Source organism: Cervus elaphus, chromosome 27, assembly GCF_910594005.1.
Source record: "Cervus elaphus chromosome 27, mCerEla1.1, whole genome shotgun sequence".
NCBI lineage: Eukaryota > Metazoa > Chordata > Mammalia > Artiodactyla > Cervidae > Cervus > Cervus elaphus.
In genome coordinates, this window is record NC_057841.1 from 40,717,080 (window position 1) to 40,734,112 (window position 17,033).

The following is a 17,033-nucleotide window of genomic DNA, read 5'->3' on the forward strand; positions in this document are numbered from 1 at the left end:
CTTGGTTTTCTGTTTATCACACTAGTTGTGCTGACTCTGGCTGGAAGAGCCAGGCCATTTGGGATAAAGTTGAACATGTCTCTGGATGAAATCAACTTTTGACTTCTTTTTACTCACTTGGCCCCCGCCACCATGTTTTATTTTTATTTTTTTTTTCCACCACCGTGTTTTAGACTTTAGGGGTAAGGAGGAAAAATGAAGTTTTAAAAGAGTGGATCCACCCACTCACTCCAAAGTCATGTGGATTTGTCAGACCAAAATCTGTGTGATTTCAAGTCAGATTATCCACGCGGAGACGTTTTTATTTACGTGGAAAAGAATTTTGCCAACCAACTGCCCAGCTGTTTCTCAAACACGTTTGTGATCCAGAGCTGCTGTCAATAAAAGGTCTCCAGAGAAAACATGGATCTGTTTCATTCCTGGCTGACAACGGCTGCTCTGAATGTAACATGAGCACTTTTTTTTTTTCTTAAAGGAGCCAAAACTTAAATGAATAAAGAATGATGAATTTATTAAAGGTTAATGAACAAATAATAGAATTCTCAAGTAGAAATGATCTCATGGACTAAAACCAGAGCTTCCATGGGGCTAAGCCCTGGGGGAAATATTTTGTTTGTAAAGAGCAACTTTTCAAACACTCAGCTAATTTTATTTTTCCCCAACTCTTACTCCAGGAGTCTTACTTGTAAAAGATGCTTACGTTCCCATCCATATCTCCATTTACATCAGCCATGAACTAGAAACAGCATCTACATCACACAGACAGATACAGTTTTTGAGCCTTTGAAACTGGGATGAGATTAAATGAGTTGACATTTCCCTTGGGAATTGGGAAGGACTAAAGACTGCATTTGAAGTCCATTCCAATGATCTTCCACAGAAATGGTTAGAGAAAGCAATGGGGAATCGTGCTCCATGAGGCAAGCCCTCTCTCTGTAATCTCTGCCTCTCTGTTGAGTAGAGATGTCTGGAATATTGAGAACAGCGCTGGCCCAGGAACCAGGAGAGCTGCTTCCAGTCATGGTCCTGCTTGCCTCTATCCATCTCTACCTTTCCCGGCCTTCATGTCTCTGAGCCTCTCAGCCTCAGATCACTCCCAGTAAAACACACCTGCGAAAGGATGCCCAGACCAGCACCAACACCTTCCTCTTTGTGCCCAGCACTGTGCAGAGCAAAATGCACCCAGCATTCTGGAAGGTTAAACATAAGACACATTGCACCCAGTTTTCTTTTCATTAATGCCACTTCCTTTGTGGTCACTAATTTCAGGTTGGTCAGACCTTAAAAAACATGTATGCCTGTGTGTGTATGTGCATGTGTGTGTTCGGGCGTGGAGGTGGGGAGAGACCTTTTGAAGGTCAGGTCAAAGGAAAGATGGGACTTGAACCGGAAGGAGCTAGGATGCACCCACCTTACCTGCTTAGAAGCACTCAAGGCTTGAGGCAGCTGAGCTGCAGAAATCACAGCATGCTCCTGTGCCTGCCACCCACCAGTCTTCAGGCTGCAGAGAGGCCACAGGCAGCCCGGGCAGAGCAAGCTTGGGATGGCACCCATCAACCGTCGAGGTGATGACTGTGCACAGCTTCCCCACTGTAACTCAACCTGAAACCTGGCAAACCCCATTTCAGGTTTCATTACCAGCCGGACGTCCGCTGCCAAGGCTCCCAGGCCTTCTGGGGGACTCAAGGCCAAGTTTCACTAACAGGGGATGCTATTACCAGGCAAAATGAAAGTGTTACTAATCTGCCTCCCTCCCACACATGCTTTGGGTTTATCCATTCCTTTCAGATAAAGCCTGAAAATTCCACATAGAAATTGTCCACAGTTCAGGAAGCAAAGCTAGATTTCCAAGCACAATCAACCAGTATATTTCATCCTGGGGCCACTGAAACCCGAGCCCATGTTTGGAGCCGGTGGTGCTGGACTGCATTCCTGGTGGGAGCCCTGCGCTCCATCTGGGCGTTTCGTCCTGGTCAGATAAAACCAGACGGGTCCCTGTAACATGCAGGCCCTCTCCAACAGCGTGAGGGACCATCTCCCTGGGACAGCTGTTTCACACAAGGGCCCATTGTCTGAGACAAGCTCGGGTCGGTGTACTTTGAGAGCTGCGGGAACATTCTGTCAGCTGCTATGGCTCCCTTGCTCACTGCAGATTTCTCTTAGTCTGTTATTGAGCCAGAAACCTACCATCAACTGTTAGGGAGGAAGGTTTAACCCAAGAACCAAAGTCTTTACGCTGCTTTCATTTTATCAGGAAAAAGGATAGCTCCCCACATCTGAAAAATTTATAGCTCGATTTTTGGAGAGCCGTGATTGTAAGTGTTTATTTTCTTTCTGGACTTCCTTAAGTACATTTGTCCAGTTTTGGGGAAAGCAGTGTTTTCCAGTCCTGGAAGGCCACAAACAAGATCCTTAGGAAGCAGCAGTCAGAATTAGGATGATAGCAAGGTAAAATGACTGATCACTGAATAATTACTGCAAATTGGATGACTCTTTTTTTTTTCTTCCTTCAGGGCTTCCCTGGTGGCTCTGATGGTAAAGAGTCCTCCTGCAATACAGGAGACCCAGGTTTGATCCCTGGATCAGGAAGACCCCCTGGAGAAGGAAACGGCTACTCGCTCCAGTATTCTTGCCTGGGAAATCCCATGGACTGTGGAGCCTGGAGGGCTACCGTTCATGGGGTCACAAAGAGCTGGACATGGTTGAGCAGCTATCACTTTGTTACTTCAACTCTCTTATAAAGGAGGATGATTGCAACCAACCCAGGCCCCAGATCTGAATCTCAGCTTCCCATTAAGCAGTCAGTTCTTTATGGGGGAGGGAGGCTGTGCCATGCGGTCTGTGGGATCTTAGTTCCCCAACCAGGGATCAAACCCACACCCTCTGCACTGGAAGCACAGAGTCTTAATCACTGGACCTCCAGGGAGGTCCCAGAGCAGACGGGTGCTGCTCCTAACTTCTTTTTTTCCCCCTCAGACATGCTGTGTTTTGATTTAGGAAGATATTTAGGAAGATATTTAACTTACATTCCTATAAGCATGATGAATAAGTATGGATGTGATGATAGCAAGTCTGACTCATGTACCTTCAGCTGCTGCACAGTATTTTTTGGGGAGGGGGGATATTTTTGTGTGTGTGTGGTGAAATATACATAAGATCTACCATTTCAACCATTTTTAAGTGGGCCATTCAGAGACATTAAGCACATTCACTAAACATTTAAAAATATTTAAAATATGGAATAATTCTTGGGCTCCACAAGATAAATTAAGCAGGTGTGATTAGAATCATCCTTTCTCCCACCCAATCCTGCTTATCTTTCCCTGCTGATGGTGAAGATCAGCTCTCCTGGGAGGGATCGCTCACGGAGCCACCATTGTCACGTACCCTGAAGAATGACCCTCCTGTCTGGGACTCAACACAAAAGGTGGTTTGACGAGCAGACACATAGATCTGTGCTTGACCCATCTATCAAAGCCCTTTTTCTGTGTACACAGATTTTTTTTTTTCCAAAAGCCGGTTACTTAGACATTGGCTATGCCTGCCAAACAGAACTGGCTCCCCTTCCTTACTACCCTCCCCCTTATTAAAAAAAAAAACAAGCAAAGGTTAAATTAGAGACTTACTAAAACAAAGGCCCTCTGCAACCCCAGGCCCACTTATCAGAACAGAAGTGAGGTTGCCAAGGAGGCAGGGGCAGATATGTATGGAGAGCTTTGGAGGAGGCACTCAGGAACACACAAAGTGTTATTGTCTTGTCAGATGTTATTCATGTTGTATCTATTCCACCAGGCGCTTCTGTGTTCTGTGACCTTGGACAAGAGACTGCCAGAGAGCTGTTTTGAGGGTAAATAAAACACCACCTGTCAAGGCCTGTAGCCCATGGGCCCGGGGACTGTGAGGACAAGATGGATATTCTTTCATGAGCTCCTATTCTCGATTTCTCCCTGTTCTCTGGTCAGATCCTCACTGATTTCCATTAGCCTCATTTGAAATTGGCGACTCTGACTGCGCATGTGCATGCTCCTCTGTGCTGTTTAGAATTCTGGAAAGCTAGTGGGTGGGAGCTTCCGTTTCATACGTCCCAGAGCATGAAAGACAGAGAAAGTTTTCAAGTGCTTGTGAGTGGAATCTCATCCCAAGAGCTAGAAGGGACATGAGGGTCCATCTAGCCCAGGCAACTGACAGACATGCAAGTCCTTTCCAGCCTTTTGGTGGTAGGTGTTCATATCTCCCTACCGGATCCCGCTCTCCACTTCGCCAGGCACTGCCCCTTCCAGCTTTGGGCGACAATAGCAGCGAGTTACTTGTTGAATATTTTGTAAGCTACTTAGGAAGAAAGGTTTGGCTAAAGAAAACACTTCTGTAAAACAGAATTTCCAAAATAGTTTCAGGATTCAAATATGTATTCACCAATTCCCTGCTATATGTCAAGAACTGTCAGAAGGATGGGGATATGAAGATGAATGAGACAAGAACAATTTCTGTCCTCAGAACTCACTTTTCAGTCGAGGAGAGAGATACATAGATTATCATCAAAAAATGTTGGAAATACCTGGCAGACAAATGTATGGCTATTACAGAAGCACCCAGTTCAGCCCAAGGTAGTGCATTCTGCAAAGACTTCTAGAAGGTGAGGCTCAAGCTGAAGGAGGAGCCTTTTTTTGTAGGCTAGATGGGCTTATATGAACAGACGTTAGACATTTCTAATTTGAATCACTTTGATACATTTAAAAAACCATGTAATAAAGGCATTTACCTCTGAACTTTGTGTTAGCTGTTTGATCTAAAGTTCTAAAACAATATTTTGAAAAATTAATAATTTGGACTTTTCACTATAGATTATTGGTTTTCCAACCAAACTCGAAAAATCTGAGGAGCTTTTTGGTTGGTAGGGAGGGACGTTGTTCCAGGGACTAAGACGACAGAACTCTGAGCCCTTATCAAAGAGCTTCAAAAAAAAAAAGAGCTTCACTGTTCTTCCTATTATTTTATTGGTGTTGGGTATATTTTTTTTTTAACTGGGGAAAGGGGGCTCTGATATTGAAATATATTTCAAACTACAAAGGGAAACTCACTCCCCAGTGAAACAGGTCTCATTGCATACTTGCCATCTAAGATTACTCAGTTGACTGTTTTAAAGCAAAGCATCAAAAACACTCCCACGCTTAGTTACCTTTGCTTGTTCTGCAGCCATGACCCTCACACCTCCCCCACGCCATCCCCAGGCAGCAACCTTGTAAAATAGAGGTAGAGCTAAAAAAATCACTACTCTAAAGAAAATGTCCTTAAGACATATGGCTTCTTAATGGTAAGACAAGCAGTACCTTCGTGTACAAACAGCAAATTATTGTTAGAACAATCTAGTTATAACAAAATATTTTCATATGGAATAGGTTTATAAGTCCTATTTATAAATCAATATTTTACTTTATTTTTTATTTTATTTATTTTTTATTTTTTTATTTTATTTTTTTTTACTTTATTTTTTAATAAATTAATAGTTTAAATAACATCTGAAGTAAACATTCTGGAACAGTGAATGAATGAGCAGTTCCTTCATGTTCAAGATACAAACATACTTCTCTTTCATCCCAAACACAGGATGAGAATCTGATTTTCTGGCATGATTTTCACCTTTCAAATACATACGCTTGTATCAAAATACATTGACTTGTTTTCATAACTTACACTTACCAGCTATGTAAGTGTCAAGGAAGATTCTCCTAAATCTTTATACATTGGCTATCCTCATGCATCATTACAAAGCTGGGTTGAGAGAAATAGATCTAGTCTCAGATGGGAAGAAAAGATAAGATTAAAAGAAAACACCACATGAACAGCTTCCCGGGTCATACTGGACGTTAACTGGGGGAAGCTAGAACAAGTATGAATCAATGCAATGAATGACCTGAAATCTGCAAAATAGCTTGCCCTGTTGAGGAGGGCACCCGAGGCCATTGTTCCTTAGATGTGGGCAAGTTTACCACATCCCAGTAAAGTTTACTAGGCTTTGGGTTTGCTCATAAGGGGAAAGGAGAATAAGAAAATGCAACTGCTAAGACTTTCTTGGCTTCCCAGTGGCTCAGTTGGTAAAGAACCTGCCTACTAGTGTAGGAGATGTAGGAGACATGGGTTCAATCTCTGGATCGGGAAGTTCCCCTGGAGGAGGAAATGGCAACCCACTACAGTATTCTTGCCAGGAGAATCCCATGGACAGAGGAGCCTGGCAGGCTACAATCCAAAGGGTTGAAAAGAGTCAGACACGACTGAGCATGCATGCATATATATACACATAGAAGACTTTCTTATTGAAACCTGCCCCCACCCACCGCTATTAGGTGTTGCTTCATAACCCTGTCACCAGGGCACAGAGCATATTCTCTGTGGCTCCACACCCAGGTGAGCATGCAGTGGCATGGACCATTGGGGCAAGTGTCAAGGAGATTTGCTTTTCCACTGCTAAGTTGTTTGCACTCATCATGAAAGAACAAAAGGAACATTACAGAAATATACTGATGGGTTTTCTAACCTGCTCTGAAAGGGAACAAATAAGCTAGTCAGTGGGTGGATAGGGGTCTGGAGGAGGAAAGAGCAGAGAAGAGCTGCGAGCAAGATCCAGAGCAGAAATCCTGCAACATGTGAACTGTTCTTTTCCAGTCTCCATTCTCATAAAAATACTTCCCTTATGGAAAGCTCACTGCTCCCTGACACAGTTAGCTTGCTTTACTTAGTAAGTTAACTGAACATGATTTATAGAAAGCCCTAGATCTCATTATTAAGAAATTATTGTTTTTGTTAGGGATGATAATACATGATTGGTTATTAAAAAAAAAAAAATCCTTATCAGAGATGCACAGTGAAGCGACGAGATGTCTTGGATTTTCCTTAAGATCCTCTGGCAAAAATGATGACAACATGGGGGAAGTTGAGACTGGCCACTCATTGAACTGGGTGATAGGTACATGGAGATTTATTATAATAAATGCTCTACTTTTGTACGTGTTCTAAGATTTTCATGATAAAAAGTTAAATGATGACTTAAAAGACAAGTCTAAAAAGCCACATCATGACAATACTCTTCCAGGTGGTTCCCACCCCAGAATGAAGGCAGGCTTAGATGCCTACCACTGATTTTCCCTGATTCAAATATATTATCAGTAGGAAGATCCACTGTTCATTCAATAATCGTTTTTCACAGGCAAATAAACATCCAACATTGATATACACACTGATTATATTTTCCAAAAATTTCAGTTTTTGGCAATGCACAAAACATGTCTCAGGACTGTGGACATCTGGTAACTTCTTTGTCGATTGTTAACAAGGATTGTTGTTAAAAGGCCAAGTTTGAAAAGAACGGTGTGTGGGGCCTCCATTATTTATTTAACTTATCCACCCTTTATCATTTATTTAATCTATTAAAATGTGTTACTTGTTTTAGCGGCTGAAGATTTGTTTAAATCTAAGGAGGAAAGTGCAGGCTAAGCAAGGCTAAGAATGTCAATAAGCGTGGCGTCTACCGGCCTAGACACGACCAGCCTCATTTTAATCTTGTATGTTAGTGAAAGTAGTACGTTTGGAAGATTATAAATATCCAAAGGATGCCTAGATGGGAATCTTGAAACTAGTTAGAATTACTGTTCCTTCCCTGAGGAGTAACACAAATGCGGGAGCGTCTTGGGGAAGAGGAACCATTCAGAAGCCTCAGCGCACCCCACCGTGGTCCAGAGCCGAAAGTCTCGGACGCAGAGCTACAGAAAGTGTGACAGCTACATGAGCAGCTCTGCGCAACCGGAAGGAAGAAAGTGTCCCCGCCCCGCCCCGCCCCATCCCGGATGCCCTGCACCAGATGCCCCGCCCATAGCACCAGGCGTTTGCGCGTGCGCATACGCGGCGACGCACTTACTCTCCTCAGGAAGGTTGTTCTCCCGCTCTTCTCTCTCCATCTGCTGGCACCAGCCTTCCATGCGGTCCCGCTCCGCCTGGAGAAGCTTCAGAAACCAGTGGCCGTCCCGGTGGCACACTGATCTCTGCACGGCCTCCAGGGGGTCTTCGGTGATTGAATCAATCCAGGGGTCCGGGGGCGGCAGAATGGAAGGATCGAAGTCCGCGTCGAAGTCCTCGTCGACCGCGCAGGCGTGGTAATGGTTTCCTGAGCCCTGGATGCTGACGGTGGAGGTGCTGGCATCCCGGGAGAACTGTCTGGCCACCGGGCCGGGGCACGAATTGTCCTCTATCGACTCCAGAGAGTTTTCCAGGTTGTCGTGGAAGTCCAGGTCGGCCTGCACAGCCGTCGTCACACTGTTGGAGCGAGTGAACCTGCGGAAGCTTGGAGGGATAGAGAGAGACGAATTAGTTAAGGATGTTTCTTGAAGCAGAACCACATTCTGCGCGGGCAGTCCCATCCTCTCCATCTGTGGAGGTAGCCCCTGGAGGCCAGCGCATCAGTAAAGAACTATAGCGCTAGTGTAAAGAACACGATCCCTCCTCTCTGGTCAGTATGGACAGAATGTGAAATCGTATTTGGAGAAAGTTTAGAAGTGGACCAACAGGCACCAGCTCTCAAAGCCAGATCGATGTCCAAGGTCCACCTTCCGCCCCAGTCTGCCATGGCTTGGATCCTTACATACAGTGATCAGTAAACTTGCTGAGGGGTAAGGAAAACAATTTAGCTATATCTTGCTTTGCTGTAATTTTCTTTGAAACAAGGGACGGGGGGGAAGGGAACACAACCCAACGTGGACCAAGACTATCTTGAATCCTGCATAACCACATTTCCCAGGGACAGCTCTTACCTGAAGACAAACTAAAATGCCATTAAGCTCCTCTTAAAGTTAAAGCTCCTTTCCCTGGTAATTATTCTCTTGATCACCTGGTCATAGTGATAATTTGGTACAAAGCCTTTGGGGCAAAATTAGCTCAGATCTAGAGTTCTCCAGTATCGTCTTTCCCTGTACCTTTAATGTCCCCTCCACAGTCCTCCCGAGATAAAGTACAAGACAACTTGATAACAGCATTTCCGTATGGACATCCATGCAATCGGTGTCTCTCAGCCAAATGGCTGGAGACACCTACAGTGAAGGTGAGGACTTACGGAAGGTGAGAGGGGTGGGGAAGGACAGGGGAGCAGCGAGTTCTTTCTCAGACAAGGGGCAGGGGAAGGTGTGGGTCTGAAGTAATTTAAAGCACACTCGGCAAAGTTTCCCTGGCTTCAAGAGCAGACAGGAAATGACGATTTAACAAGATATAAGAGTTTATAAGTCTATAGAAGGCAGCATCAGGTGTCTGTTACCCCACTTGATACTTATTTTTTTAAGGTAACTTCCTGATCTAATATTTTTTTATTCTGAAGAAATAATACATAACATAAAATTGACTAACAACTTTCAAGTATATGATTCAGTGGCGTTAAGTTTGTTTCCATGGTTGGGCAGCCATCACCACCATCCCCCTCCAGAACTTTTTCATGTTTGTCAGCTGAAACTCTGTACCCATTAAACAACTCCCCACTCCACCTCCCTTCCCTCCAGCCTCTAGCAGCCACGATTGCACGTTTTGTCTCTCTAAATTTGATTACTTTCAGTCCCTCATGTAAGTAGAATTATACAGTATTTGTCTTTTTGTCGCTGGCTTATTTTACTTAGCATGATGTCTTCAAAGTTCATCTATATTGTAGCATGTGTCAGAATTCCCTTCCCATTTAAGGCTGAATAATATCCCATTATATGTATATACCACATTGTGTTCATTTTTTAATCCATTGATAAACACTTGACTTTGTTTCACTTTGTGGCTATTGTGAATAATTCTTCTATGAACATGGGTATACAAATACATCTTTGAGATTCTGCTTTCATTTGTTCTGGGTACATAGCCGGAAGCAGAATTGTTGAATTATGTGGTAATTCTGTTTTCCCTAGCAGCCATACCATTTTATATTGCAACCAAAAATGCACGAAGTTTTTAATTTCTCCACATCCTTGCCAACGCTGATTTTCTGACTTTTTCTATAGTAGCTGTTTTAATGGGTATGAAGTGGTGGATTTTCTTGGCTGGTTCATGATTATGCCATGTTATGATGGTTTATTTGCCAGTTGATTTTCAATTAACATTCAGTAGCGCCATCCTTAAAGGAGAGTGCACTAAGGTCCATACAACATTTAATAAGCCAGATAATATGTTTTTTTCCTTAACTCTCCTGGAAACTCTGTAAGAGCCAGTGAGCACCAGTATTCTAGTCCCTCAAAAATAAAGAATGAACAGACTGGAAATCACAAAAAGGAAAAGGTATAATCATCTCAATCAGTCCATTTCCCCCCCTAGAGAACAAATACCAAGAAAATAATGACTGCACAATTGATATGTATTAATTATTAGGATGATCACAATAATAAAAAAAATGTTGTGATGCTCACCATTCATTTTATGAGGATAGGCCAGCCAAAAAAGGCTGGTCCATCTCACTGTTTGCTGTTTTCAAGAAATTACTTTTGTAATCAGAGAAGAAGAAATATCGTGTGACATGCTTTATATGCAGGATCTAAAAAGAAATGAATCAGATGAACTTATTTACAAGACAGAAACAGACTTACAGACTTAAGAGAATGAACTTGTGGTTGCCAGTGGGGAAGGATGGGAGGGAGGGATAGTTAGGGAGTTTGGAATCAATATGTACACACTGCTACATATAAAATGAATCACCTACAAGGGCCTACTGAATAGCACAGGGAAACCTGCTCAATGTTATGTGGCAGCCTGGATGGGAAGGAAATTTGGGAGAGAATGGATACATGTATATGTATGGCTGAGTCCCTTTGCTGTCCACCTGAAAGGAATTGGCAACCCATTCCAACAGCCTTGCCTGGAGAATTCCATGGACAGAGGAGCCTGAAGGGCCACAGTATGGGGTGGCAAAGAGTTGGACATGACTGAACAACTAACACACACACACATGGCTGAGTCCCTCTGGTGTTTACCTGAAACTGGAAACTATTACAATATCGTTAATCGGCTATACCCTAAAACAAGATAAAAAGTTAAAAAAAAGTTACTTCTATGTAAGGTATCAGGCATGGTGATTTTATAGGTGGCTCAGTTGGTAAAAAGTCTGCCTGCAATGCAGGAGACCTAGATTCAATTCTTGGATTGTGAAGAGCCTCTGGAGAAGAGAATGGCAACCCACTCCAGTATTCTTGCCCAGAGAATCCCATGAACAGAGGAGCCTGGTGGGCTATAGCCCATGAGTTCGCAGGGAGTCAGACACGACTGAGCAACTCACACTTAACTCTGAAATGGGTCACAGGAAAAACTGCCCAGTGTGAAAGTCTGAAAGAATGTCCTTTCTGGTACTCTCTGTGAAAACAAGAATGATTCTGCCACCGTGATTCTCCCAAAAGTCAGTGGTTTCTTGGCTTTAGGAGGCCACTTCTGCCGCCTTCTTTCTCACCCGCCAACATGTTAAATGACATCTGAAGCTGAGCTGTCTCTCCAGCTGCACGTGTGTGAATTGGATGACTTTCCTCCTAACAGTTGACATCCTGCCTGTTCCACTGACACAAAATCCTGACTATGAAAATACTTGGCTCCACTCTCCAAGATCATGGGCTGCCAGAGGCATAACATTTCCAGACTCAAGGAAGGCCCAGCGCCTTATTGTTTCCAACTGGAGCAAACTTGCCAGAGACAGAGTCTGCTGCGCACGCAAATCACAGAGACCCACTTTCCTCATGCCTCTGTTTTTATCTACCCAAATCCGTACCACCAGCATTCCTGATAGAGGGCTCCTGGCTATGAATCTTGTAAAGTATCCACCTTCTTAAGAAAAATGACTTGGCAGGAGATGAGTGGAAGTCTGCAGGTTAGTCACCCAGAAAGAAAGAAAGGTAAAATAGTTTGGGATTAAAAGCGGTGCCTTTGAACTCAGGCAGCCCTCTCCGGGTTGCACTGCTTCTCTCAATTAAGTTCCTTAAACGAGTGCTTTATTCTGCCCAGAGTTTTCAAAGAATGTTCTGCTCTGTGAAACACTTTATGTTTTTCATGTGCTGAGTGTCCTCTGGGCGAAGGGTGTGATCAAGTTGTTGTTTAAAAGTTTGATAGGAACACAGAAGGAGTCACTGGATTTATTTCTGTGTTTTTGAAAAGAATGGATCAGTTGCTGGTGGATGGTACAAACCTAAAAGCTGAAACCAGTGGCTTCAAGACAGTTTCCAGTCTTGAAACTTCCTTGGTCCTTCATGCCAAAAGGTAAAATGTGTAATAATTACAAATTCTGAAATGAACTGGCTGATATTCTGCCCAAGGGATTGAAAAACCATGAAATCAAAGACTGAACCAACCAGTACAGGACAGGATACTGTGTCTGTTCTGAAGGCAGGAGAAAGGACACTTATGAGCATTCACCTCTGCTGTCTTTGTGCTCTTTCTATGAAACAAGTTTATGTTTCTGATGAGAGGATTTTCCGTCCCTCTCCCACCACTTTTCTGTTCAGCAGATTACAAATCAAGGAATAGATGGGAAATCTTGGAGGCTTATTCTCATCTCCCTTGTCAGGTGGAGGTGTATTTGAATAAAATGAGTCATGAACAAAAACTAAGCAGAGTCTGTATCTTTAGAACACACATGCTTTGTTCCTGCAAGTTCAGTTATCTGAGATGCAAATCATAAAGACCCTTGCTCCTTGGAAGAAAAGCTATGACAAGCCTAGACAGCGTATTAAAAAGCCGAGACACCACTTTGCCGACAAAGGTCTATATTAAAGCTATGGTTTTCTCAGTAGTCATGTATGGATGTGAGAGTTGGTCCATAAAGAAGGCTGAGCACTGAAGCATTTATCCATTTGAATTGTGGTTCTAGAAGACTCTTGAGAGTCCTTTGGACAGCAAGGAGATCAAATCAGTCAACCCTAAACGAAATCAACCCTGAATATTCATTGGAAGGACTGATGCTGAAGCTGAAGCTCCAATACTTTGGCCACCTGATGTGAAGAGCCGACTCATTGGAAAAGACCCTGATGTTGGGAAAGATTGAAGGCAAAAGGAGAAGAGGGCGGCAGAGGATGAGATGGTTGCATGGCATCACTGACTCAATGGACAAGAATTTGAGCAAACTCCAGGAGATAGTGGAGGACAGAGGAGACTGGTGTGCTGCAGTCCATGCGGTCAAAAAGAGTTGGACATGACTGAGCGACTGAATAACGAGTCATAAACTTATCTTAGGGAAACTCACACCTGTTACAGAATTCTGTACTCCATGTGTCCTATCCACATAAAAGGTGCCTTTCAGGACTAAATCTAGGTTCAAAGAGAGAAACGCCAAGTCCTATGCTGTTCTTTCTTCTTTACACATTTTTTCCTGTACCTCCTGTCAAAGGCTGAATACACATGGAATTTGGAGATACTGTCCTGCAAAAGTTCAGTATCTTGGTGTTTTGGGAAATGGTACTTAACTGATGTAAAAATCCAAGATGTCTCATTACATAAAAGACAGGTGGAAAGGATGGTGAGGGAGGTGATGAGATTGAGATCAAGAATTAAGACAACCTAACAAAGAGATTCACTCTTTCTTGTCAGACCAGCTTCCCAGTTAGAATGGAGGACAGAGGAACCTACGGGTAATGCAGCCCTTGTTCACAAATTCAGTGAAAGTGTCCTGCTCCCCATTTGAATGTGCTTAGCACGGTCCTATTGACAGATTTTAAAACTACTCAACACAAGCATCCATTGGTCATTTAAAACCCTCCACATTCATCATCCTTTTGCCCAAAGCTCTCTTTAAGCAAAGAAAATGAGAATAAGTTTTCTACATGAAGACTCACTCTAGGCCAAATAATTGTAATGCATTGGTCAAGTAAAAGGGAGGGAGTGGTAATGATGAGAGTGGGCTTGGTATTAGCTGATAGTGTCTGTGAGGGCCCGGCTTGTTGCCATTCCCCTGTTAGTGCCAGCTGGGCAGGCTCTGTATCCTTGATGGGCTGTCACCATGGGAACCTTGGTTGGGAGCCTCAACAAAACATCCTTGAGCTGACTGTGCCCCAGAAGGAACGACTTTCCCTCCGCAACAAGAACGTTAGGTCATTTGTTGGCCCCTGACCCCAGGTACCGAACAAAAGCCCGAGAAGTCTCACCTACAGTTGTCTTTCTTTGAGTCCTGTTTTGGGGTCAAATGGGGGCCACTGGCTTGTGAGTCAGATGGTAATTTTTCTTTTTTCAAAGTAAATTATCTTGGAAAGCATGTAAAAAGGAAGCAAGAGAAAGATGGAGGGAAGTAGGAGGAGGAGGCTGGGCAGGAAGGAAAGAACGAAAAAGAGAAGGAAGGAAGAAAGAAAATGTATGAGGCATTTAAGGAATTATGCCAGTTTCCAGGCTTTTGAAATCTGAAATGCATGAATGCCACGCCTTTAAAACTCAGGTGTAGCAGAAGGAACTATTTGGCTAGGCCATAGTATTGTTAACTTGGCAAAGAAAAGAGATTGTTTGTCGAGTATAGTAGGGAGGGTGGGTGCTCGTCTGTGCCATGCTCCAGGGGAGCTGAGAGCAGTTGGATTGATCCAAAGCCTCTGGGTTGGCAGATGCTGGATGTTTCTGACTGCCAAAGGTCTTGCCAAGTCTCTGGTCCCTGAACAGGCTGTCAGAAGATGCTGCCTCGATTTTGGCTTTTTGTTTTTAACATCCTGCTTAGTCAAAAAGGCACAAATCGCTGCAAGCCCAAATGTTTACATATTTAAGTCAGTCAGGATCAAAAGTGGTCTTTTGTAGCAGTTGACACAGTGTTAATACAGAGAACAATGCTCCTTTCCCACAGGGTTGTTCCCCCCAGTTTGAGGCTTTAACCGAGTGAAGCTTTAACATGTGAAGCAAGGGAGATACTAAAAACTCAGAACTGTATAGGAATAGAGGTAATTTTGGTGAAGGAACAAAAGCAGGTATTGGTTTCTAGAAATAGGAAACAAGTCCCATAATGGGCGCTCAAGCTTTCCTTCCACACTTGTGTTCAATCTGTGTGTTCACAAACCTGCCGAAATGGCAGGTGTCATTCACAAGCACTTTTTTTTTTCTTGCTGCTCAGCATGGCTTGCAGGATCTAAGTTCCCCTAACAGGGATGGAACCCAGGGCCCTGGCAGTGAAAGCAACGAGTCCTAGCCACTAGACTGCTAGGAAATTGCCCACAAGCACATTTTAATGTCAGCATTTCCTCCCTTAAACATTCAGTGTGTCCTGGAGGGTCTCTGTGTTACAAGGGAAGAAGGAGATGGTTCCACCAAGTGGGGATGAGAAAGGCCAGAGGCTATTATGCAAATCCATCTGCTCCCATTCCCATACCATAAATGAAATATAGATGAAAGATCTTGTTTTCCTTTGCATACACACACCTCCAAATATGCACACCCTGCCCTGAACCAGACAGCATATTAAAAAGCAGAGACATTACTTTGTCAACAAAGGTCCGTCTAGTCAAAGCTATGGTTTTTCCAGTAGTCATGTATGGATGTGAGAGCTGGACCACAAAGAAAGCTGAGTGCCAAACAACTGATGATTTTAAACTGTGGTGTTGGAGAAGACTCTTGAGAGTCCCTTGGGCTGCAAGGGGATCTAACCAGTCAATCCTAAAGGAAATCAGTCCTGAATATTCATTGGAAGGCTGATGCTGAAGCTGAAACTTCAATACTTCGGCCACCTGATGTGAAGAACTGACTCACTGGAAAAGACCCTGACGCTGGGCAAGATTGAAGGCAGGAGGGCAAGGGGACAACAGAGGATGAGATGGTTGGATGGCATCACCAACTTGATGGACATGAGTTTGAGCAAGCTCTGGGAGTTGGTGATGGACAGGGAAGCCTGGTGTGCTGCAGTCCATGGGGTCGCAAAGAGTAGGACACGACTGAGCAACTGAGCTGACTGACTGACTGACTGCCCTGGACATTCACTGTCATCTAGCCTCACCTATGTAACAAGGAAATGGTGGGGATTGGGGAGTTGATGAAGGAGGAACAGGCCACAAAATGACTTACTATCCATTTATTCTGGGATAAGTTTTCTCTTCTAGTTCCCTCAGCTCTGAAAGTAAATAGTCTCTTCAGTAACTGTCTCTCACTTGGACGATTTCCAGATAAAGAGGCCAGTCAGTTAAGAAGTAGTTTACAAGACATAGGAGGAAATATTAAACACACATATGCTAGGAAAATAACATTCTGGAGTTTTCTTGGCAGAAAATTGCTGTGAGACCAGTAGCTTTTCTCTGTGCATGTCCATTTGTCATTTTGACAATGTTAATAAATAACCCCAAAGCACACCATTTTGAAGCTTTCAGCTCCCCTTAACTCTTTCAGTTGCTAAGACCAAAGATGATTGCTTTATAAATTGTTCAAAAGTACATCACAAATATCTAACCTTATAAAATGTAGTTGAGTTGGGATGGGGATAGGAGACTGGAACCTGTACTGAATGCTTATCCACACTTGGCTCTTGTTTCTGAACTAGATATTATGCGGGCAATATAGTGACCTGGGAAATGTAGGAATAAACAGAAAGGCAAGACCCAGGAGATTGGGTCTAGACATCAACTAAGAGTCTTCATCTTGGGATTTCCCTGGTGGTCCAGTGGCTAAGACTCTGAGCTCCCAATGCAGGGGGCCTGGGTTTGATTCCTGGTCGGGGAACTAGATCCCACACACCACAACTAAAGATCCTGTGTGCCTCAATTAAGACCCAGAGCAGCTAAATAATTAAAAAAAAAAAAAGAGTTTCCATCTGTGTGTAATGCTTTTTCAAAATTGAGGGAACACTGCTGGAATGTTGAATCAGAGAACATACACCTAAAAAAGGTATAGGTGTTCACTACATCCAACTCAAAAACTTTAGATATGGAAAGGTAAAGTTACTTTTAACTTGGATCTCTTTGTTTGGAATGCTCTTTTTCTCCCTGTGATTCCAGTATATTCCACGACCTTCCAACCAGAGAGGAGTGCTGATAACTGGGCTTACCCCATCCACAGGCCAAATAAAACCTACATTGATGACTTTTGCTTCTGGC

The 17,033-nt window shown here is 43.5% G+C and overlaps 1 protein-coding gene across 13 annotated transcripts in view; it reads right to left on the reverse strand.

Moving 5' to 3' along the window:
- The window catches only part of DLGAP1 (DLG associated protein 1), a 750,273-nt gene that overhangs the window by 13,507 nt on the left and 719,733 nt on the right, over nucleotides 1-17,033 (reverse strand). For all 13 annotated transcript variants that reach the window (XM_043888813.1, XM_043888810.1, XM_043888814.1 and 10 more), the window contains one exon: nucleotides 7,910-8,331. In XM_043888813.1, coding sequence (XP_043744748.1) covers nucleotides 7,910-8,331 — 422 coding nt within the window. The remainder of the gene's footprint in view (nucleotides 1-7,909; nucleotides 8,332-17,033) is intronic.